Source organism: Nuphar pumila, chromosome 6 (assembly GCF_984573655.1).
Source record: "Nuphar pumila chromosome 6, dmNupPumi1.hap1.1, whole genome shotgun sequence".
NCBI lineage: Eukaryota > Viridiplantae > Streptophyta > Magnoliopsida > Nymphaeales > Nymphaeaceae > Nuphar > Nuphar pumila.
Window position 1 is genome coordinate 133,653,478 of NC_143254.1, and position 25,107 is coordinate 133,678,584.

A 25,107-nucleotide genomic window follows, 5' to 3' on the forward strand; every position below is an offset into this window, starting at 1 on the left:
GCTTAAAACAAAAGCTTGAAACAGTATGTAAGAAATAAATAAATTATAAAAATGAAAAGAACAAGACGTGAAACAAAACCAGTTGGATGCACATTTCTAATCACCAACACGTGAACAATAAAAGAGGGTGCACACTGACAGAACCACGTCAAGAAACATCAATAGAAATAAGGCCCAAGGCCTGATTTCCAATACAATGTCCAAAAACAAAACAAAAGAGGGGCATAACAAGAGGTAAAGAAATAGAAATAGAAGCAACACATATAAATATTTTGCTAATAAAAGTTCAAGGGGTCTCAAGGCATTCTAAAATAAAAATCCCCAACTGCTAGAAGCACTATATTACAAATTTAGATTTTTCTTTCTTTTTGTTTTCCTGTACAAACTAGGGTTGGGCAATGGGCCAGCCAGCCTGTTGTTTTGGACAGTTGACTAGGGCCCTGGCCTGTTAATGGGCCAGGTGCAAGACCAGTTTGTTCAAAGCTGGATCCCAAAAAGGAGGGTCAGGCATGGTGCGTTCAGGTCAAACCACAGGCAGTCTGCAAATTGCCCAGCCCCATACCCACCCTTACTACAAACTAGACTGTAGGAAAAAATCTTTATATGAAAAATATGAAGGCATAAATAATTCATGCTTAATAAAACCTGTTAAACCAAAATCACAAAAGTAGAAAATTGCAAAGCTTATGAGCTTGCATTTTCAACAATGGCATATTATGAATGCTAAGAATGAATAACAAGAAGGGAAATCACTTTCTAGTTATGAAACCTGCTTTACATAAAAATCAGACATAGGACTAACCTGTATATCGTAACAAAAGTTTCTGGCACCATTCCTACCAAAGATCCACATATGTACGGACAGTATTTCACATTTGTTGCAACAACAGCATAATTGAAGATAATGTAAGGAAATGGAGAGATCCTAAGCAAAGTGACAGCTCGAAATTGATGAAACCAGTTTCCTTCCCCTGCTAATCTAATAATAGCAGCTTTTTGAGGCCATCTTTCAAGCCATTTCTGTATCAATAAAATAAAATTTTCAGTCAGACTGAAATTTTCTGATTATGAAAGGATACATTTAACAAATTGCACTTGTACAAAATTTGAGTCAGGAAATTAGGACTCACATGTATTCTTTCATGAAAGAGAGAACCAATGAAGTATGGCAAAGACATGCCCAAGCTTGTGCCTGCCATGATTATTAAAAATCCATATCCATAACCAAAAGTCATCCCCGCTAACCACATGCAAGGTGCTGATGGCAATACGAGAACAGGAAATACTGCCATAGAAGCAAAAAGCAAAAAGCCGAGAACAGGTGTACTAAATGTGGCCATCTCCCAGTCCAAGATTGGTATAACAACCTATTAATGGCATGAGGCAAAATTTGTTAAAAGAAATTGGAGCTGAAAAATATAGTCATGCTGTCATACTCTAGAATTTTTTTGCACAAAGTTCAGAAACTGAATGGATTTCTTTAAGTTGATTTCTACAAGAGAAGTAACTATATACCAACATTTAAGTAAAGTCATGTCTAAATCCTGATATCCACCGAGGGGTTAAGAATGAGGGGCATCGATGTTCTTTTTGAGGATCCAGAAGGTTTTTGGGTACAAAGCAACGTTTAAGAATGCCTAATTTAAAACTGCAGAAATTCTTTAAAAGCCTCTAAACCAACCAAAATTTTATAAGACTTGAAAATCTGTAGAAACAAGTTAGGACGTTACGTGAAGGCAACTGTACCTCCTAAATGAGCCATTAGTTATCACATAATTCTGAAACTGCCAACAAGGAGAATGCATATGACGAGCCCCCCAGAATAAAACGATATACGATACACCAAGGTCTAAAAGCAATCACGGATTTTTAAAAATTCACGTAAAACAACTCCAGAAAAACTGAGAAAGAACATAGAAACCCCCATTAAGATGAGTTGCTAGTTTTTGGCAATTGGGCATTTCTCCATTAATATATTTACAAATTTTATACTACAAATTGCTTGACAAGGGGAGAAAGGCATAGAATTCCATAAGAAGTTACAATAAAGCCATTAGAACGGCAGAACAAGGTTACATTTGCAATAATTTCTTTCTCAACTTATATATTGTTTATGCTTCCTATGAGGGACATAAATTGTATTCATTAACCAAAAGAGCAAAATGATTATTCTCTTACATTATGGACTAAATTCGGATGCATTTACAGAAAATAGAATAAATAGTCATGCAAATCCTAAGTATGGAAGGGAGAAGAAGAAATGCAAAAGCAAGAACTCAATTATGAGAATTAACTCTATGAAAAAAAATTACGATAATCAAGATAAAGGATTTACCTTCTCAATGAGAAAAGGCGCCCCCCAAATGATGAAAGCACCAACCAGCAGCAGGAAGAAAAGGCATGCAAAAACCGTCTTCACCCACCAGCACACGCGGCAAGCCTTCTTCAAAGGCGACCTATTCTCCAACCTCCCAAACTCCTCCGACTCGGAATCGTTCATGCAACCCAACCTAACGTAAGCCCCATTCCCGTCCCCCATCTCCAACTTCGAATCCAACACCGACCCGTCCTTAATCTCAACGCAATATGTCATTTCCGAGCGAAACGATCCCGACGATTCACCAGAAACCAGACACGAACACGAAAGAACCCAAGGAAAACAATCTAGTGCAGAGCGGCGCAGAATGAAAGACCTCTACGGTTGCCGAATTACGCATGGCTTCGGATTAACCGTTCGGTCTTCGAGAAACACGAAACTCCTGAGTTCTATTGTCGACAAAGAAACAAACCCTAGCGGAAGGAAAATCTTTCCCTTCCCCCTTTCTGCAACAAGCGGAATGCGTACGACATAAGAAACCCTGATCTTACTCAACTATAGCTTCCGTATTTTATATCATGAGAAGAAGATTACCAACCCTAATTGCCGATTCTTCACTTCAAATTTCCCCAAACCAATCAAGAGAGAAAGGGGAAAATTTACACGCTTCTTACAGAATACTTTAGGAAATTAAAAATGTTCGGGAATCGATTTCCTTGTAAAATTAGAGAAAAGGATAGGGGTAGAGAAAGGGAGTTGTGTGTTTGAAGGGAAAGGGGGAAGACGGAATGTCAAAAGCAGAGAAAAGGGAAGACTGGTAGCTGAGAAGAAGACAACCGTTTTTTGTCGACGCGATCCGACCTGAGTGTTTTTATATGTATTTTAAGTAAAAGTAAACCTCTAAAATTATTCGGATCCGAGTTTTAAATTTCATTTTTATGACCTGGCAAACCCGAAACCCGCATTTTGTTATTTAGCGGGTTCGAGTAACCCTGATGAGTGCGGTACCCGACCCGTTGAAAGCATTACAACTAGGGGCGTCAACGTGTCGGGTTTACTCCGATCAAACCCTATAAGATCCGGGGTATGGTGACAAGTAAGAAGCCTCGATTAAGATCCGGGTCCAGACCCGAAGGTCCAATTAATACATGGACCCGGGTATAGTTTGTAAAATTTTATATCAGACTTGGATCTGACCCGAGTTTCAATTAAAAGCCATAATTTTTTAATGAAAAAATAATAAAAAATAATACTTTACTGGGTATAGTCTGGGTCTGATCCATCGGGTCCAAGTATGGTTTCTCTTATAATAGACTATATTAGACTCGGGACTGAACCCGATACCATACCTGAAAATATAGTCTAAGTCTAGTTCGAGCTGAGTATGAACCAAACCCGACCCATTGACACCCTCTAATTTCAACCTTTTCACAAGTCTAATAATGGATTGGTGACATATTGTCACGAGCCTATTTCCTTCAATGGGCCAGCGCGGCGCGACGGTTCTTCCTTACCGCCGCAAGCCTACTCGTCATCTCGTTTGTCGGTCGCGGAAGCTTGTAATCAGAGTGCAATAGAGCAAGAGAGAATAAAGGGAGAAAATTTGCAATCACAGCGAGGGTGAACAAAAGAAAGCTCAACGCATTTACTTCATTCATAATTTTGCCAGCAAGCTATTACATTTCAAGTATATGGGCTGCCCCGTATTGATTCACCTGAACCGGGCAGCTTACATCAGACTCAACAAAAACAAAATAAACTCTAAGCGCAACTGTACACTGTAAGTCGCAAGGGAACATGCTCTCCCCTTCAAATCATGCGTCGTCCTCGGCGCCATCTGTTTCGTGGTAAGCCCTGACTTCAGCCGGGTAGCGGTTGTTCATTCGAAATGCAGGCTCCCACGTTAGTTTCGTTGTTTCCTCCCACTGCACCAAGTATTTCTTCGCTTGTCCCAAGTAGTTGACCTTGTGGCGAAGGATCTGACTGAGGTGCTTCTCGGCCCATTGTGCTGTCGGGGCCCTCTGCATGATGGGAGCGCGTTGTGGCACACTGCGTTCCGGGTCTCCATCATCTGGATGGAACTGCTTGAGGTTGCACACGTGGAACACCGGGTGCACCTTGAAGTCTGGGGGCAACTCCAGCTTGTATGCCAACTTGTCCACCTTCTTTGTGATGGTGAAGGGTCCCTCATACTTTCTGAGTAGTCCGCGGTGCCGCTCGCGGAAGATGCCTGTGCGACCAGGATATAACTTCACCAACACTTGGTCCCCAACTTGGAACCCTGCGGGCCGACGGTGTTTGTCTGCCCACTTCTTCATTCTCTTTGTCGCTTTGTGTAAGAATGCCTTCGTCAACTCATTTTGCTCGTGTCAGTCGCAAACAAACTCATAGGCGAATGATGGCCTTCCCTTTTCTTGTGTGGCAAGAGTGTGCGGGGTCAGTGGCTGTTGCCCCGTGGCTATCTCGAACGGACTGTGGCCTGAAGACTCGCTCTTCTGCAGATTATAACAAAATGGTGCCACATCAAGGAGTTTCACCCAATTTTTTTTATTGGCACTAACAAAGTGCCTAAGGTACTGCTTCAGTATCCCATTGATACGCTATGTCTATCCATCTGTCTGCGGATGGAAGCTTGTTGAAAAGAGCAACTCAGAGCCAAGTAGCCGAAATACTTCACGCCAGAACTTGCCCGTGAAGCGAGCATCGCGATCACTCACAATGCTCTTTGGTATGCCCCAGTGTTTCACCACATGCTTTACAAACAACTCTGCAGGGCACTCCTTGGAAGCTGAGATGAAGGTGGCATACTTTGAGAAACGATCCACCACAACCAAAATAGAACTGAGGCCCTCTACCTTCGGCAGACTAACAATAAAGTCCATGGAGATGCTATCCCAAGGACGTTCTGAAATTGGTAGAGACTCAAGGAGATCGGCAGCCTTCTGGTTTGTCCCCTTATCTTGCTGGCAGATGAGGCATGTCCGCACTTACCCCTCAACATCATCTCTCATCTGCGGCCAATAGTAGCCGCGCTCAAGGAGTGCTAAGGTCTGGTTCTGACCAGGATGGTAGGCCCATAGTGTATCATGGCACTCCTTGAGTAGCTCTCGGCGAAGGCTTCCCCACCGTGGTACAAAGATGCGTCCCCCTTTTGTTACGAAGAGGTCATCCTGTAGCCAAAATCGCTGAGTCTTCCCTGCATGCGCCAGATAAACAAGGTGTTGTGCAGTCGGATCCTGCTGCGTACCCTCGCGGATGCGGCTCAGCAATGCACCCTCCAAATGCACTTCAGAAGACTCCGCGCGCGCAGCTGCCAGTTTAGCTCTACGGCTCAGGGCATCCGCCACAACATTGGTCTTTCCAACCTTGTACTCCAAGGCAAAGTCGAACTCAGCCAAAAACATCTGCCATCGAGCTTGTTTAGGCGTCAACTTCTTTTGTGTCTGAAAATAGCTCGTTGCCACATTGTCCGTCTTGACGACGAACTCGACACCCAAAAGGTAGTGCCGCCAGGTCCTGAGGCAATACACAATGGCGGTCATCTCACGTTCGTGCACTGTATAACGCCTCTCTGCATCCTTCAGCTTGCGACTCTCATATGCGATCGGATGACCATCTTGCATAATAACTTCGCCAATGGCAAAGTCTGAGGCATTAGTGTGGACTTCAAAGGGTCTCGAATGATCAGGCAGTCGCAGTAGTGGCTCCCTCACTAAGGCTTTCTTCAAGCCATCGAAGGCATCTTGGCACGCTCATGTCCAGAGTCATACCTGATTCTTCTTTAACAAATCTGTGAGGGGTGCAGCAATGAGGGAATAACCTTCGATGAAACACCGATAATAGTTTGCCAAACCGATGAATAACCGTAATTCTGGCACTTTGTTTGACGAAACTCATTCCTGCATTGCCCTTATCTTCTGTCCATCCATACGCAGCACACCACGCCCCACAACGTGGCCAAGGAAGTTGATCTCCTCCTGCCCGAAGAGACACTTCTCTCGTTTGACACAGAGGTCATTCTCCTTCAGCATCTGAAACACTCTTCGCAAGTGCTCGACATGTTCCTCCATGTTGTTGTTGTAGATCACGATATCATCCAGGTAGACTACCACAAACTTGTCTAAATAAGGGTAGAAGATTTGGTTCATTAAAGTCGTGAACGTGGCTGGAGCATTTGTCAACCCGAATGGCATTACTAGAAATTTGTAAGCACCATAGCGGGTGACGCAAGTTGTTTTCGGCTCATCACCTTCGGCAATCCTCACCTGCCAGTAACCCGATCGTAGATCTAGCTTGGAAAAGATACGGGCACTGCCTAGCTGATCGAACAAGTCCGCTATCAATGGCAATGGGTACTTGTTCTTCACTGTGACCATGTTCAAGGCACGGTAATTCACACATAACCGTTTAGAGCCATCATATTTCATCTAGAAAAGGACCGGATCACCAAATGGGGCTTTTGATGAACGAACAATGCCTGCGTCCAACATCTCGTCTAGCTGCCTGCGCAACTCCTTCAGCTCAGTTGGCCTTATACGGTATGGAACCATTACAGGAGGCTTCACTCTCGGGGTCAACTCAATCTTGTGGTCGACCTTGCGACTTGGCGGAAGACGCTTTGGCAATTCCGGGGGCATCACCCCCCGAAACTCCTCCAATAGTGGGGCTAGGGTCGGCGGCACTGTTGTTTCTACCTTCCCTTCATCTGCACGCACTGCAACTAAGAATGTTTGCTCCCCATGCTTGACACCCTTCTTCAGTTGCATTGTCGATAACATGGAAGACTTGCCTTTCTGCGTAAGGCACTGCACTGTGTGACAGGTCTGACCCCATGATCGTCAATGTGTTAAACTTTGGCAGCATCATAACATTCTCGCTTCGCAGAAACTTCATACCCAGAATCACCTTGAAATCGTCCAGGGGCACCACAGAAAAGTTGGCTTTACCGACCCAACTCCCCACTTGAGTAGCCACATCTATTGCTTAACCAAGGATGGGTTTGGCCTCAGAGTTTACTGTTTTGATAGTCCTCTGCTTTGGCCCAGTTTTCAAGCCCAACCGCTCTGCCTCTTCCTGCGAGACAAAGTTGTGTGTGGCCCCCGAGTCTATCATTGCTGAAGTAGACTTTCCATTCATAATAACTTTTATGTACATAAGTTCCTTACTGACCTGCATGTTCTTAGCTGCGCAACTTCTAGCTGCGTTAATCGATCGCATGGCCCCCATCCTTGCTTGCATGGTCTTAGTGTCACTGCATTCAGTATCGCTGCATTCTTTCCGTGCAGCATTGGCTTGCCCGTCGCCCTTTACAAGGTGCTTTGGGCACTGCCTGGCGATATGTCTATCGCCGCATAACCAACATGTCACAACCGTACCCTTGTTGTTGTTGTTATGCTTTGTGAAGTTCTGTTTCTTTTCGGATTGATGGCGTGTCGACGCCTCACCTTTATCGTTTCGCTGCTCATCCTTCTTGCCTCCATGGTCAGGCTTCTTCCCAACTTTGGTTGATGGGGTGAAAGGCTTCCGCTGAGTGTCAACTAAGCACTCTGCCGCCACATATGCATCTTCCAAAATACGGGGGTTGCTCCTTTTCACTTCAGACTGTGCCCATGGTTGAAGTCTCACAATGAATCAATTGAGTATGTCGTCTTCTGACATGTTAGGTATCTCCAGCATAAGCTTCTAAGACGTTCTGACATAGTCTTACAACGAACCAGTATGTTTGAGCTCACGAACCATCCGGTAAGACTGTCTCTGCGCATTTCTTGGCATGAAGTAGTTGCGCAACTCTACTTTGAAGTCATCAAAGGTGTTTATCACACATTGACCCATCTCCATGTCATTGCGCTTCCGCCTCCACCAAGCGATAGCATCCCCATCAAGTAAGGCCGTTGCAGCCTTGATCATTAGATCTTCGAGGATCACATTCTAGATATCAAAGTAGTCTTCTACTTGGAACAAGAAGTTCTCAATGGCCTTGCTGTCGCGAGAGCCATTGAATTTTTCGGGTCTAGGTACATCAATCTTTGATGGTCTCTCACCATTTGCGTCATTTAGGGTCATCGTCCGCTACAATGTACGGTTCTTCAACTAAAGATTGGTCACTGTAGTCGTCAATGAAGTGACCTGCCCCATTAGTAAGTTCACCTGCTCTTGCAGGCTCGCCACCACATCATTCAATCCATTGAATGATTCACATGCGCGTGAAATCGCTTCATCATGCGAAGTCACATCTTCCACCAGCTTGTTAACAGTTGCAGCCAACTCTTCTTGGTCCCGAGGTGAACCCATCTCCTCAGCTTCGACAACTGCCTTGCCTTTGGTGTTGCGCAAGTGTTGATAAGGCGCCAGGATGTCTTGCTCACAAATCGCAGCCTGTCGGCGTGTCTAGCGACACCGACTCCAGAGTCCCTTCCCCAGCATGAGAACGAGCTTTGGTACCACTTGTCACAGGTCTATTTTCTTTAATGGGCTAGCGCGGCGCGACGGTCCTTCCTTACCGCCGCAAGCCTACTCGTTAGCTCGCTTGCCGGTCGCGGAAGCTTGTAATCAGAGTGCAAGAGAGCAAGAGAGAATAGAAGGAGAGAAATTGCAATCACAAGAAACAATCACAATGAGGGTGAACAAAAGAAAGCTCAATGCATTTACTTCATTCACAATTTTGCACGCAGGCTATTACAGTTCAAGTATATGGGCTGCCCTTTTGGGGTATTGATTCACCTGAACCGGGCAGCTTACATCAGACTCAACAAAAGCAAAACAAACTCTAAGCGCAACTGTACACTGTAAGTCGCAAGGGAACACATATTCTGTAGTGTTTAAAGGGCATCTAACCTTCCCCGTTTGGTATATACTTTTAAGGGACATAAATGTTCAGTTGGATCATTCAGAATCGCTTTCTCAGATAAACCTGAGAAGGCCATTTTAATAGTCAAGGCAACTCGTGATTTCGAAGGCCTGGGATTTAGAATAAAAATGGTTTGAAATGTCTAGTCTAGTGCAGGCGCCCGAACGTATCTTTTAATTGATATTTCTCTTAAAAAAAAGGCTTGGCATAAAAATCAAGCCTAAATAATTATGGTGGTCCACAAAAGCGAGCTCTACAGGCTGGAAGGCCATGGAGTGAGTGAGAAGGAACATAACATGGCGTTGAATGGTAATGGCTCTCAACACGCACCATAAGAAAGCTCCAGGTGCGAGCTACAATAACCACTTATTCTTCTTCTTGGCGGTGTTGGGTATCGACAAGCTCACATGTTTTCATGGGGCTGGGTCATGGGTAGGGGGTGTCAACGGGTCGGTTTATTCAAATCGGACCTGTACCAAACCCTATAAGATCCGGGTATGGTGATAAATAAGAAGACAACCCAACGGACATGAAGGTTTGATTAATACATGAAGCTTGGTATAGTTTGTGAAATTTTATACTAGAACCGAGCTTAATCTGATTTTCGATTAAGACACATAATTTGTCAATATAAAAATGATAAGAAAATATTATTTTACCTGGTGTAGCCCGGGTCTGGTTCATGTAGTTTTTATCGGGTCCGAGTATAGTTTATCTTATAGTAGGTCCAATTAAACCCAGACTTGATACCATACTAAAAAATAAAAACCAAATCTGGTTTCACTTGGGTCCGAACCAAACCCAACCCAACCCATTGACAACCCTAGTCATGGGTGTAGCCTTGGTAAGTGTTTAAGACTTATTCTTTTGGCGAGCCAAGCAAAATTCAATCTCATAATGAGCTAAGCTAAACAAACATAGCTAGCTGATATGGAGTTAGCTTGCCCATAGAAAAAAAAGGAAACTATTATTTTAAAGCATAATTTAATAATAATAAAAAAAATGCATTGCTTCAAAGGTGGAAGCAATGATTTGTTATCTTTAAACCTATTATTTACAAAACAAAAACTTTAACTATTTACTACTAATGCAAATTATGTTAAAATACATTTATTACTAGTTAACGAGCTTATACAAGCCAAGCAACTATTATTCGGATTCAGCTTGCCAAGCTTATTTTACGACTTTACATGCTGAATGCGAGTCAGCCACAAGTGAACTTTGGATGGCTCTGCTTGTGCAACCATCAGTTTCGCCTTGTGACTCAGGGTGTCAGCAACAACATTGGTCTTTATCACCTTATACTCTAAAGCGAAGTCAAACTCAGCTAGGAACATTTTTCACCGAGTTTGCTTGGGCGTCAGCTTCTTTTGTATCTGAAAATAGCTCGTGGCGACATTGTCTGTCTTGACGACGAATGGGAGCACCCAGAAGGTAGTGTTGTCATGTCTTGTGGCAGTGCACAATGGCCGTCATATCATGCTCGTGCACAATGTAGCATCTCTTCGCACCCTTCAACTTTTGACTCTCGTAAGCAATAGGATGATCCTACTGCATTATAACTCCACCGATGGCGAAGTCTAAAGCATCTGTGTGAACTTCAAAGGGTCTTGTGTGGTCCGGCAACCGCAACACTGATTCTCTCAACAAGGTCTTCTTTAAGCCATCGAAGGCATCTTGGCAAACTCCTGTCAAGAGCCACACCCATTTCTTCTTCAATAAATCCGTGAGGGGGGAGCAATGAGCGAGTAGTCTTCGATGAACCATCGATAGTAGTTTGCTAAGCCAATGAATGATCACAACTCTAGCACTTTGGTTGGCGGACTCTATTTATGGATGACTCTTATCTTTTGTCCGTCTATGCAAAACAAATCATGCCCCACAACGTGGCCAAGCTGGTTTCCTCATAGCCAAAGAGACACTTCTCTCGCTTGACACAGAGGACATTCTCCTTCAGCACCTGAAATACTGTTCGCAAGTGCCAGACATGTCCATCGGTTCTGCTATTATAAATCACGATATCATCAAGATAGACCACCACAAACTTGTCTAAGGGTATAAAATAGTGTTCATCAATGTCGTGAATGTAGCCGAAACATTAGTCAACCCGAATGGCATCACCAGAAATTCATTGGCACTATAGCGAGTGACACAGGTTGTATTTGGCTCATGATTGTTAGCAATCCTCACTTGTCAATAACTTGATCGCAGATCTAGCTTCGAAAAGATATGGGCATTGCCTAGCTAATCGAACAAGTCCGCTATCAGTGTAAAAAGATACTTATTTTTTCACCGTAACATTGTTCAATGCACGATAATCCATACATAACCTTTTGGAACCAGCATGTTTCACCTGAAAGAGCACAGGGGCGCCAAAGGGTGTTTTCGAAGAACGAATGATGTCTGTTTCTAACATCTCATCCAGTTGTCTGCGCAACTCCTTCAATTCAATCGACCACATGCGATAAGGGACCATGGCATAGGGCTTTGCTTTCGAGGTCAACTCAATATTATGGTTGACCTCGAGTCTCAACGGCAAACGCTTCGACAGTTTTGAGGGCATCACTCCTCGAAACTCCGCTAACAGTGGGACATGGGTGAGCGACACTGTTGCTTTTACCTTTTCTTCTTCGGGACACACAACAACTAGGATTGTCTGCTCTCCCCGATTGACACTCTTCTTTAATTGCATGACAGATAGCATTTAAGACTTAGCTTCGACAGTAAGGCACTGCACCGCGTGTGAAGAGTTTTGCCCCATGATCATCAATGAGTTAAACTTCGGCAACATCATCACATTCTGGTTGTGAAGAAACTTCATGCCCAAAAACCATTCAAAAATCGTCCAGGGTCACCACTGAGAAGTTGGCTTTGCCGACCCAACTCCCAATTTGGATAGCCACATCTCTTGCTTCACTAAGGATGATCTTGGCCTCAGAGTTCACCGTCTTGATGATCCTCTGCTTTGGCCCGAGCTTCAAGCCCAACCGCTATGCCTCTTTCTGCGATATGAAGTTATGTGTGGCCCCAGAGTCTACTATTGCTATAATAGACTTTTCATTTGCAATGACTTCTAGATACACAAGTTTTTTGCTAACTGATATACTTTAGACTACGCAGCTTCTTACTGTGTTAACCAACCGTATAGCTCTTATCCTTGGTTGCATAAACTCGGTGTCGCTACTCTCCGCCTGTTATACATTTGCTTGTTCGTCCTCCTGCAATAGATGCTTTGGATATTGCCTTGTGATATGCTTATCGCCATAGAACCAACAAGTCACAACTCGGATTTTGTTATCGTTGTTATACATTTTGTAATTTTGCTTCTTGTCAAAGTGGTATTCGGTCGATGCCTCACCCTTGTTGTCACATCAATCCTCTTTCTTGCCTTCATGGTCTAGCTTTTTTCTGGCCTTTATCAATAGAGTGAAGGTCTTGCGTTGAGTATCCACTAGACACTTAGTCGTCGCATACACATCTTTCAAAGTCTCGGGTTGCTCCTTTTCACTTCAGATTGTGCCCATGGTTGTAGTTCTGTAATAAACTAGTTGAGTTTGTCTTCATCTGGCATATTGGGTACCTCTAGCATCAGTTTCTGGAACATTCTGACATAGTCTTGCAACGATCCAGTATGCTTATGTTTTGCCACTATCTGATAAGCTTGCCTCTGTGCATTATTTGGCATAAAGTAGTTGTATAGCTCATTTTTTGAAGGCCTCAAAAGTATAAATTACCCGTTGCCCTCTTTTCATGTCGCTATGTTTTCTTCTTTACTAGACTATAGCATCTCCATCAAGTAGAGTTGTTGTTTCCTTCACCCTGATGTTCTCGGCCAATACGTTATGAGTATCTAAGTAGTCTTCCACCTGAAACAAAAAGTTTTTTATGACCTTGCTGTTTCTGGAACCATTGAACTTTGCTGACCTCAGAACATCTATCTTTGATGGCCTATTATCATTTTTGTCATTTAGGGTCACTGCCCGCTGCAAAGTGTAGTTCTTCAACTGAAGCTCACCTACTTTAGTCTATAGGGTAGTCACTGTCGTATTCAGCGAAGTAACATATCCCATCAGCAAATTCACCTGCTTTCTCTGGTTATTCACCTTGTCGTCTAGTTCTTTGAATGACTCAAGTACAGGTAAAATCACTTTCTCATGCAAAGTCACATCAGTCACTAGTCTATTGACAGTCTCGGTCATCTGCTGATGGCCTCGTGGTGAACCCATCTCCTCGGTCTCAGCGACTGCCTTACATTTGGTGCTACACAAGTTATATTAGAGCGTCACAATGTCTTGCTCATAAATTACGACATGTTAGCGCGTCTCTCGACACCGACTTTAGAGTCCCTTCCTCAGTTCAATAACGAGCTCTGATACAACTTGTCACAGGTCTATTTCTTCAATAGGCCAATGCGGTGCGCGATAGTCCTTCCTTACCGCCGCAAGCCTTTCTGGTCGCTCGCTTGCCGCTGCGGAAGCTTCGAGTATAGAGAGTGCAAGAGAGCGAAAGAGAAGAGAGCGAGAGAAATTGCAATCACTTGAAAGTAATCGCAACGAGGGTGAACAAAAAAAGCTTAACGCATTTATATTCATTCACAATTTTGCCCGCAGTCTCATTGCAGTTCAGATATACGAGCTAACCCTTTAAGGTATTGATCAACCTGAACCAAAGTACAAAAGTGACCCGAAGAAAGTTACAAGTGACTCAACACTTAGATCATAACTCAACTGAAGCAAAACAGACTCTAAACACAACTTTACAAAGTAGGTCACAGGGGAACAATGGAACAATCACTATGCTTATAATATGTGAAGCTCTCAGCCTACCTACCTATCTCTTTTTAACGAGAAAAGTCCCTTGTTATAGTGCCTCTTAGAGCCTAACACAAAGCTTGTTTGTTATTCAAGTTTAGTAGCACGACGTGCAATCAAAGTTTTGCTTTATGAGCAAATGACTTTCTTCAAGCTTGTGTCATATAGCATTATCAGGCAAGCTTTAGAGAGGGCTGACACGATTGGTAACGGTGTACATCCAGAAGAGTGGCGAAGGACCAACGGTAGTTGGTAGGAGCTGTAATGAACGTCTCTTTGTGGTGGGACGTTGCAGGTTCAAAACTCAGAGGTAGGTTGGATGACTGGTGGGGGTCTGCCTAACCCCAACTTGCCTTAAAAAAAAACAAGTGCGAAGGAGATAGGGTTATGTGTTGGGTAGCACAACACATCTATTTATTGTAATAGGCAATGAGCGGGGGCATAGCTACATACTGGCCAAGGTAGGCAAGTGCCCACCCTGACCTGAAAATCACCAATAAAGGTCTTTGAGTCAGGGTGGATAGTGACTATCCTGACCCAAATGTTGTGCCCTTACCTCACTGCCCTCCCAACACTAAATAGGTCGCTAAAGCTAAAAAAAACATGGAAAAAATGTGCAAAAGTCCTACTCATGATGACCTATTGGCCTTGAGAGAATCATAGTTGTTAATCAATTGCAAGACTTGGGACTCAACTAGCATCCGGAACCCAACCTAGTTGGTTCCTCATTTGCATGTTATAAGGAAAGGTGCAGAAATCAAGAAAAAAATGTGCCTAATGGTGTCCCTTTCTGAGAACACTACATGTAGCACACCGTGCGAGAGAAGTGTCAGCAATGAGTTACGGGCACGAAGATGGTTGGCGGTGAATTATGACAGGCACTTGTTTTGCAGAACCCCGAGTCGCCACTAGACAACGAGTATCGGTGACCTATTGAACCAGAAATTGTATGTTCAATCTAACACATAGGTGTATTCAACATAGTTTGTTTGATAAGAATCTTGGATCATGCTGTTTCGAACTAAAATATATTTTTTGACTTGTGAAAAATTTACTGCATTGTGAGTTCATTGTTTTTTTATGCTCGTAGAAAACCATTGATTCAAAACTTGTTTTTTTCCTAAAACAAACCTTAAAGATCACATCTATAAGGTCCATCTACAAAGTTGATCCAAATCCAAAAAACTGATCATGTAAGTTTGGTTCTGATCCATATTTTCATTTAGATCTTATTTTAAGATTCAAATGTTACAATAATATGCCAAATTTAGATAAAATATCCAACTTAGTCTAATCCATTTGCATCCTAAGATTTAAACATATGACTAGGGTTGTCAACAAGTCCAAATTGTATCGAGTACCCTACTCGACCCGACCTTGTGGATCTCTGAAATTTTGAAATTAAAAAGAAAGGTTTTTACGATTATTTTTTTTAAAGGGCATGAAAAAACAGATGTTAATTTGAGAGTTTGTAAGGTCCGTTCTTCAAGGTTACACATTTCTTCTCATTTTGTTCAGCAAGGATAAGCAACACCCGACACTCAAAATCTTTGTTTTTGGAGTTGCGTCTTGCAAGTGTACTTAACTCATGCAAATCTAAAAAAAAGCAAGCTCGATGGCATGATCCACAAAGACTGAAAAAGTTGAAATAAGCAAATAAGGAATTCAATTCTTATAAAGATGCAATCAATAAACAAAATAAATATTCGAATAAATTGAATTTCACCTCGGGCTTAGGTAGTCCTTTATACTTTATTGATGAGTGTGATGGATCACGAAGAATACTTCAGCTAAGCACGAGCTTCAAATATGGGTGAGATAAGGGATCTGAGTCTTAGGCCAAGCTATGTAGGTTCGACTAGGTTAGGTAGGCTAGGTCTAGTTATATTGAGATTTTGACATAGTAGTGCTATATCTAGGGACATGAACTTCATATACGAGAATAAGAGGTGCCTCATATATATAGTTTTTATAGCAAATTTGGATACATTTTTCTCATATTCAGGATTCGTCTTCTTGGATCTGACCCAGTTTGAGATGAACGACTCCTATTGAGCAATTTTTTAAATAAAGGGTTGTAATTGATCAAATGTGAGTTGCCTTAGATAAAAAGGGTTGAATTTTATAAAGGGGTTTTAGAATCAAAATATTTCATTTTGAGTTTGAAAGGAAGGTAGGAAGGATCAAGTCAACAAGACGTTTCTTTAAAATAGGCAAAAAATATTGACGACAAACAACTAATGACACTTGGTGCTAATGACAAACAACAATTGTCATTAGTATGACACTCCATGGGATCAACTAATTACTGACCACACTTCATAAAATCGGCTAACCACTTACTACAAACACATGTGTCGTTAGGAAAATCCTACTGATGATGGCAAGTAGAAAAAATAGTGATGACGCTCCAACTCCTATCAACTTGTTTTGGCTATAACTTTTGATTTCGATGTCAGATTGATCTGATTTTTTGTTCATTAAAAAGCTAACATTCTTTGTTTCATTTTTTCTTTTGTTAAAAAATCTAAAAAGTTAGTTTTGAAGGCCCCAAAAGGTTCAAAGTTAACCTTATCTTAAGAATAAGCTGAAAGCATAAATTCTGTCGTATGCAAAATGTCTTGGTAAAAAACGAGGTGTCTATAAATACAAACCCAAATTATGATGACTGAGGAGGGGATGCAAATGATTGTCACTCAACCACCAATTTTTGCATTTTTTGTAGGTGATTCATTTTCTTGGAGATACTAGAAGTAGTCTAAGGTGTTTTTCTCATCTATCAAAGTTGAGTATAGAGCGACATGGGTTTTCATATGACTCAATCTTCTAAGCTGTATTTGTAACAAAAAGAGTGCAGTTTATATTGACAACAATAATATCTTTCATATACATACTAAGCATATGAAAATAAACTGTCACTATGTTCGTGAGAAGTACTCAAGAAGTATTATGCTTCAATATGTTCCATCTAATTACCACCTGACACCACCCGACTGCACCAAGCCTCAATTGTTACCACGGTTTCAATTTATGTTGGGCAAATGTTCAATGATATCACCCTAAGTTAAATATAATAACATGTATAGTCAGACACTAAAATTGTCCGACGATAGTGGATGATTCTAGGTGCAATTTTTTTTCATGAATACATTCTTTAGGGGCGGTCAAAAATCACCTAAAAACTTTTTTTGTGTGGTGATACTTACCACGGTTTTTCTGTTTTTTTGGAAGACAAGCTGGGGTTAGGCAGACCCCTACCAGAACAACAGCTGCCATGTGGCAGAGGGATTCGATCCCGGGCCTTCAGCTTGACACAGGACATCCACCCCCCACCCTCCCATGGGATACGGGTTCGAAACCCATAGGTCTCCTTTCCCACCAAGGAGAGGACCCAGGCTGTGCCTTGTCGCGGCAAAAAGACGCAACGCCGGTGGGTTTCGAACTCCGTTCCGAGGATTCTCTCCGTGTCTCTCTTTCTTTTCCCCAGCTTTGCTCGTGTCCTGTTTCAGATAGCGTTCGTTTAGAGAGAGAGAGAGAGAGAGAGAGAGAGAGAGAGAGAGATGGTGCAGGGCTCGGTGGGGCAGGAAGCCGTCCCGACCCCTACGGTGAAGCCGAGCGCTCGCGAGCTCGCGAAGAAGTTGCAGGAAGCGGCTCGGAGGCTCGCCGTTCGGCCGCTCCAAGCATCGGAACCCAACGCCTTTTGGGGCATCCTCACCCCTCTGTCCCCGAAGGCCCTTTCCTTCTTCCAAGTACGATTTTTCTCTTCGCCATTGCCAAAATTTCACTCTTACCCCCTTTCAATGCATAATCTGATTATAGAAACTGTATCCATATATTGCATATTGAAGCTTATTCAAAACAACAGGTCTTTATCGTTTCGAAAAACTTGCTGATTTTGCACTCTTCTTTTATTTGGGGATGATGGGCGCTCGTTGATTCTATTAGAAGTTAGCACCCTCTTACATGAAATGCATAGGAGGGCTTTCGATTGCACCCACTTGTACAGAAGGGAGAGATACATGGGAAAGTTGCGTCGTTACTCAACAATGCAATTTCGAGTTTAACATACTTTTCCGGATAAGTGGATGCATGAGATTTCCATCTGAATTCTTTGTGACTTCGACGAAAATCATCATATCTAAATGTTGCTGTTGGAATGTGAGTACCTGTTGTTCAATCGGTTGATGGATGACCATTGTGCTTAAGGGAGTGTTTGAATTGCAGTACAAACCCGTGCGCGTTGCGTACTGCGTTTGAATTGCGCTGACAATACGCACTGCATGGGACGCGCCTGCATCCTGTGCAGTGTAATTTGGTGGGACACACCAGTCTGGCAGGTCCGGGACAAACACCCCTCAAGAGTTCGAGGCAGTTCTTCAAAGATGTGGTGTGTGAATGTGTGCCCATGTTCATTCTCAGCAGACATGATATGTAATTGTTGTTGTTGGAATGTGGCTATTTGTTGTTCGGTCGATTATTGGATGTTCAATCTGTAAGAATGCACAATCAAGATCATATACATATCATTTTGCGTATTTTGATGAATATAACCCGTTTCGCTATTCTAACTGCATTGTGCATGAGAGTTAGAAGCAGTATAGTAGCAATGTTGAGAGTTAGTTGCTTGATACTTGGGATTTTGTTTTATATTAATGAGAAAATAATGGTTGTGATAAAACCAACAAAATAAGGTGAAAGAAAACTTGAGGATGCTGGGGAAAAGATGAAAACTTAAATGAGAAGGCATGAAATAACGTATTTTGAACTGCTAGAAATGTGCCTTATTGGGTGCGAAGGTCATCATTTGAAACATGTAGTTTTCAATAGGATGATATTTGCAATTACTATGGGATCAATTCTTGCATGTGAAAACTTGTTTTTGATGTTAATTATGAAGACCTTGGGGTAGTTTGTCCAGTTTGACCATGACTTTGGTTCTTTTCTTTTGTCAAATGGTTTCTGTTCAAACTTTAAATTGCATGTAATCAGTAAAAGTTTTTGTAAAACTGATATGAACAAAGTGGCTGTTGAAGACGGGGTCAAATGCAACAATTTGACAGCATAAATAAAATTAAACAAGCCAAGGTCTGCATGCTCAAGATGACTTTGAGCTGGCTCATTAATATATATATATATATATATATATATATATATATTTGGTACACGAAGAAGGCAATTCCTGTTGGATGTGAACACATAAGCCTATGTGATCCGAGACAATGCTATGGAAGTATTGAAGCCAAGAGTTTGGAAAGGCAGAAAGCCAAAGATCAAAAGTAAAATCCCTATCAATTTTGCTTGCATGGAAGTTGGGTCCCACTTGTCGATTGTTCCAAGTGAATTGCCTAGTGTCATTTTGAAGCTCTTGCAAGCCACAATCTTGTAATAGTTTATCAAATTCTAGCATTGCCGAGTCCACTGTGTTAAATCCGTACCTCTCATGGCTATATCGAATGGTGTTCCAATCACCTTACGCCAACCTAGATAAAGGTAGGTGATGTTGACAAAGATCATCCCAAAGAAGGTGACAATCTATATATGAGTTAGCACCATGAATGCTAGAGATAACCACCTGATTAGTTCCATCGTCCGCCAAAATAGAAATTGACTGTGAATTTACAGCAATTCATTCCACAAAAATAGCACGGTGATCCCACAAACAAATAATGCGAGAAGGGTGTGAAACATCGACATTATGTATAAGATTCCATCTAGAGAAGACTTGAGAAAATTCAGGAATGGAAGAGAGCTTAAGCTTTGTTTCTAATAAAAAAGCAACCAAAGTTCTTAGTTTACATAGGTGCACAAAATTTCAAACTGGGCCCTGTGATGCCTCAACCCATGTACATTCTGAGAGACGAATTTTATGGAAGGGGATTGTAAGCCATTGCATATTGTCACTCCTCTTTTGAAGTTGCCTCTGCATAGGAACTAGGCTCAACATAGGGTTGAATTAAAGCAAGAAAAACATGATGTTGATGAGAGAAATATTCATAGGGAACAAAACGAGTAGGGTGAACAAACACTCTAGATCTATGACATACCTGAGGAGGCGATCTATACTATCTGGATTTGCTGGATATGAGCAAACAAAGGTGATGTGAAGTTGGTTTAGGAGCAACTAGTCTAGATGAGTCCTTTTCGTGGCACCAGAGACTCTGACGTATCTCTAGCTCTAGGTTGCAATACTTAGTTACTTCAGGATGCTTAGAAGATTTGAAGTTTGTTGTTTCTGATCATTTTAAGATTTGCGAAAGTTATAGATTGACAAAGAGTCATGCTTTGCCATTTGATATGTGAGGGAAAGAATAAAAAAATCCATTTGATCTTGTACATTCAGATGTAATTTTTAAATTATTCAACCATTTTATTTTACTGTAGGGGAGGTCCTGTGGAAAAATAGCTTGGCGCCAGGATGATAAAAAGCTTAACACCTCTTTTTCTTATTAAATGAAAAGGTCGTCTTATCCAAAACTCTAATTATGACATCCCCTCCCTCCCACTTCACGCCTCGGAACAATGCACTGTTCTTGTAGAGTAGAGAGAAACACGCTTCTACATCTTCTTAATTCAAAATAAAATGATTGAGGAGAGGAAATGTTCCTTTTGGAGGGTACTCCCAGGAGTAGAAGGACCATCTCTTGTTTTGTCTAAGGGTGGTTTATCATATTTTGTTACCTTTATAGACGATTGTGCCATATTTACTTGGGATTACTTCATGAGAAATAAAAATGAACTGTTTGACAATTTTAAGAAATTTTGTGTTATGATTGAAAATCAATTCCCTAATATAATTAAAGCTATTCATACTAACTCTGGTGGAGAGTATATTGGTAGCATGTTTGAAAGTTTTTTTTGCAGGGCAAAGGAGTTGAGCATCAAAAGTCCTGTATGTATAGTCCAGAGCAAAATGGTGTGGCAAAGAGGAAAATAAACACATTTTAGAGACCACTAGAGCACTACTTTTTTATGGGAATGTACCTAAAGAATTTTCAGCATATGTTGTTTGTATGGTGATATATCATATCAATCATATGCCATCAAGTGTTCTTAAAGGTATATCTTCATTTCAAAAGTTATATGGATCTGTGCGTAATTATAGTATGATAAAAGTCTTTGGGTGTACTTACTTTGTTCTGCTGCTTAGTAGATATAGAGATAAACTTTCACCATGCTCTGTGAAGTGTTGCTTCTTGGGATTATCTCATGGTAAAAAAGGATATGTGTTATGATCTTCTGGATAAGAGTGTATGGATTTCTAGGCATGTGGGTTTTCATGAGAATGCACCTTATTTCAGTAAACTTAAACCTAAGGAAAATGACACTAGTGATTTATCTTTCTTAATACCTTTTCCTAAGACAAAGGAGGTGAAAAAAATATAGGAGTTCAGGGAGAGATAACTCAAGGCGAAGGTGGTAGGTTTAGTCTATCCTACTTCAGAAGGCAAGACAATGTGGTGGAGATACCTTTTCTAGATCAGATAGAATAAGAGAAAATAAGAAATTCAGACACCAATTTTGATCCACTTCTAGTTGATTCTAAGCATACAAGTCAACAATCTTCTCCCTCTGCACCTCCTCCTCAGGTACATCATAGCTTTAGAGTGTTTGTTCTCCCTACTCATTTTATGTCCTATGAATCTTTTTTCATCAACATCATGTTTTTCTTGCTTTAGTTCATTCATATGTTGAGCTTAATTCCTACATAGAGGCAACTTCAAAGGCGGAGTGACAACAAACAATGGTTGAGGAGTTGGGAGCTCTGGAAAGAATGCATGCATGGGATCTTGTAAATCTTCCACCTGACAAGAATGTAGTGGGGTGCAAGTGGGTATACAAAATTAAGACTAAGGCAAATGGGTCAATTGAGAGGTATAAGGAAAGGCTTTTAGTTTAGGGTTATAGCCAACAATTTTTCATTTATTTTGCTGAGACCGTTGCTCCAGTGACTCATATGACCACTATAAGGACTTTGCTTATACTCTCAACCAAAGTTGGTGTGAATAACTTTAATTACAATAGAAAATTGATTTTCAACTATAACACAAAATTTCTTGAAAATGTCAAACAGTTCATTTCTATTTTTCATGAAGTAAACCTAAGTGAATATGAAGTAACAAAATATGATGAACCACTCTTAGACAAGATAGAAAATGGTCTCGATACATATGAGTGTCTAAGATCAAATAGATTTTTTGATTATCTCTTTTAGACAAAATAGCAAAGCATGACCTTTTGCTAATCTACGACTTTAACCATTCTGAGCATGATCAGAAACAATAAATTTCAAATCTCCTAAGCATCCTGAAGTAACTAAGTATTGCAACCTAGAGCTAAAAATATGTCCCAGTCTCTGGTGCCACAAAAAGGATTCATCTAGACTAGCTGCTTCCAAACTAACTTCACATCTCTTGTGTTTGCTTATATCCAACCAATCCAGATAGTACAAATTTCCCTTCCTGTGGCCAAATCCAATCCTCCTTCCTGGTAGCTGATTCTGATCCTGCACAATACAATTGATAGGGAAAAACGTAACATCACAATTAAATTTGGTTATTTGACCAACATAAATGAGATTCATGGCTAAGGATGAAACATGATAAACTTGAGAGACATTAAGTTTGCTTTCAGAAAAAGAACTAGAAGAGACACTACCAACTTTAAAAATTGCCATAGAAAACCCGTCAACAGTGCAAAATGCACCACTTCATGGATGACAATCAGTTAGGATGGACTCATGGGCTGTCATATGACAAGATGCCCCTGAGTTATCGACCAATCATGAGAACTACCAAGAATACCTGCATAAGCAGTACTAGAGGAAGAAGGAGAGCCAAATGTAGAGAGGGCAGTGGTAGACTGCCGAAGAAACTGGAGCTGTTGAATCTGTTGTTGCACCTACTCCAATAACTAATGTTGAGTACTACTCCCAAGTTCAGTAGGACTTTGCATAGAAGATACTCCAATTTTAGAACCTGTGTTGCTAACATTCGATGGGCCAGTGTTAGTTTTGAAGCTTTCCTCCTTAGTAGAGATGGACATTACTCCATCTTTCTTCTTCTTGAGCACATGGCAAGAATTCTTCGTGTGCCCAAAACTTTTACAGTAATGGCGCTGGATGAAGCTCATGTCTCCACTACCTCCACTAGACCGACCTCGACCTCTACCCTAAATTGCAAGTCACAACTAACACACTCTTTGATGGGGTTTGACTAGGGCTGAGAAAAGATGTCACAAAATGGCACATAAACCGAGACACAAGAAAATAAACATAACAACATAGATAAAATCCAAATGCATTATAAAGATGCATTTGGTTAGATACAATAAGCCATGCAAATAAAAGAGAAGAAAAAATATATAAAAAGTTAAATATTTTATTGATGAGAAATCAAGCACACAAAAGACATGAGAAAATCCAATATAAGGTACAATCATTTAAACAATAAGGAGAAAAGCTATTTAAAAAAATAATTCAAAAACAATTAAAAGAACCAACAACTGAATACATGTAAGAGATATAATAGACCTTTTAAAAGAGTTACTAAACATAATTTCATATCCCAGTGATTCTAAAATATCCATAACCACAAAAACAACATATTTCCAAAGATAGATACAAGATATTAAAACACTAGAGACAAAAAATAATCACATATCAATATAGACTATCAAGAGGCAAGCATGCTCAAACAATATTTCAATAGCTTAGACAGACATTTCATACAAAAATTTAAATCATCAACAATTCTAAACAACTATATCAAATTGTCAATAAGTAAGAATCATATAAGAGCAAGACTTTAATGTCTCAAAGAAATGCAAAAGCTCAAAGGATCATAACAATAAATGTTTCGATAACAATAACGATATCAATATGAAATAAATACATTCAATATATATCAATCTATGCAAACAAGGCATATTATAATGCATAATGTATGTTAATGGAGACTCCATAAATAACTATTTCTTATAAAAGGGAAAAAGGACAGTGGAAAAGATTCAAAAATACATGAAAAGATTTTAGAAATCCTGCATCAACAAATTTTAACATAATGAGAAACAACAAGAGATTTCATAAACCCCAGCAAGGTTTTATAAAACGGTAGTTTGGTCACCACAACCAATCACCTCATTGACCTCTAACTCAACATCTTCAAAATCCGAGTGTATCAACACATAAGACGAGATAAAAGCAAATGTCAGCAATAACCATACCAGTGACTATGCATCGACAATATCGACAATCTAAATTGACAATAAACCCAACTACAACCACAAGAGATGCACACATCTCAGCACACACATGGTTGTAAAGCTTTAAACAACACCATCAACTACAATTGGTGCACATAACTCACCACATTCATGGTTGTAAAACTGATAAACAAGATCCCTTGTCTAGACAAAATTACTCAAATAAAAGGGAAGAGTGAAAAAACAAGAGGTAAAAATATTGTAATGAAAACAAACTAATGTCAATAAAAATAAGCAAAAAGATTTGAAAAACAATATTAAAATCAATGCAAGAGAAATAAATTTTGCAATATTATAAGATTTAATCCATAAGGACCACTACGGTTACAGGCAAATAACAATTTAGGATTCAAGGGAGATCTTGATCCGGTATGTATATCTTATATCTTTATGGTTATTTTGGTTGAGTTGCCTATCTCATACATTGATCATGATTCCTTCATGAAGCATGATCTTGAACCAAAGAGTCCCAAGACCAAAGAAACAAAATACCAAGAAAGTTTTTCTTGGCTTTGATACCATGTCACGAAATGACACGGAACTCGAGACACAAAGAACTAAACATAACAACATAGATAAAATCCAAATGCATTATAAAGATGCATTTGGTTAGATACAATAAGCCATGCAAATACAAGAGAAAAAACAAGATATAAAAAGTTAAATATTTTATTGATAAAAAATAAATACAAAAATATACAAGAAAAACCTCACTACAACACTCATGCCAACGCCCTCAGTATGCATCCATCTTCTCTCACCTATACAAAAAAAAAGGATAAGCAATATATAAAGGAAGACATAATGCCTAGTTTGACTAGATCTAGTCTTAACGACTAGTTTGATTAGTCAAACTAGCTCTTATTGCAAAT

General features: G+C 40.6%; 2 protein-coding genes across 7 annotated transcripts in view; one reads left to right on the top strand and one right to left on the bottom strand.

The window, feature by feature from the left end:
* LOC149836338 (uncharacterized) overlaps positions 1 to 3,149 on the bottom strand; it is a 69,673-nt gene extending 66,524 nt beyond the window's left edge. For all 5 annotated transcript variants that reach the window (XM_090009143.1, XM_090009140.1, XM_090009141.1 and 2 more), the window contains exons 1-3: positions 2,336 to 3,149; positions 1,131 to 1,367; positions 803 to 1,020 (exon numbers count right to left, since the gene is read on the bottom strand). In XM_090009143.1, the coding sequence (XP_089865269.1) occupies positions 803 to 1,020; positions 1,131 to 1,367; positions 2,336 to 2,593 (713 nt within the window). In that variant the 5' untranslated portion in view covers positions 2,594 to 3,149. The remainder of the gene's footprint in view (positions 1 to 802; positions 1,021 to 1,130; positions 1,368 to 2,335) is intronic.
* A 14,270-nt stretch (positions 3,150 to 17,419) lies between these two features.
* LOC149836342 (uncharacterized) overlaps positions 17,420 to 25,107 on the top strand; it is a 36,119-nt gene continuing 28,431 nt past the window's right edge. For both annotated transcript variants that reach the window (XM_090009146.1, XM_090009148.1), the window contains exon 1: positions 17,420 to 17,724. In XM_090009146.1, the coding sequence (XP_089865272.1) occupies positions 17,536 to 17,724 (189 nt within the window). In that variant the 5' untranslated portion in view covers positions 17,420 to 17,535. The remainder of the gene's footprint in view (positions 17,725 to 25,107) is intronic.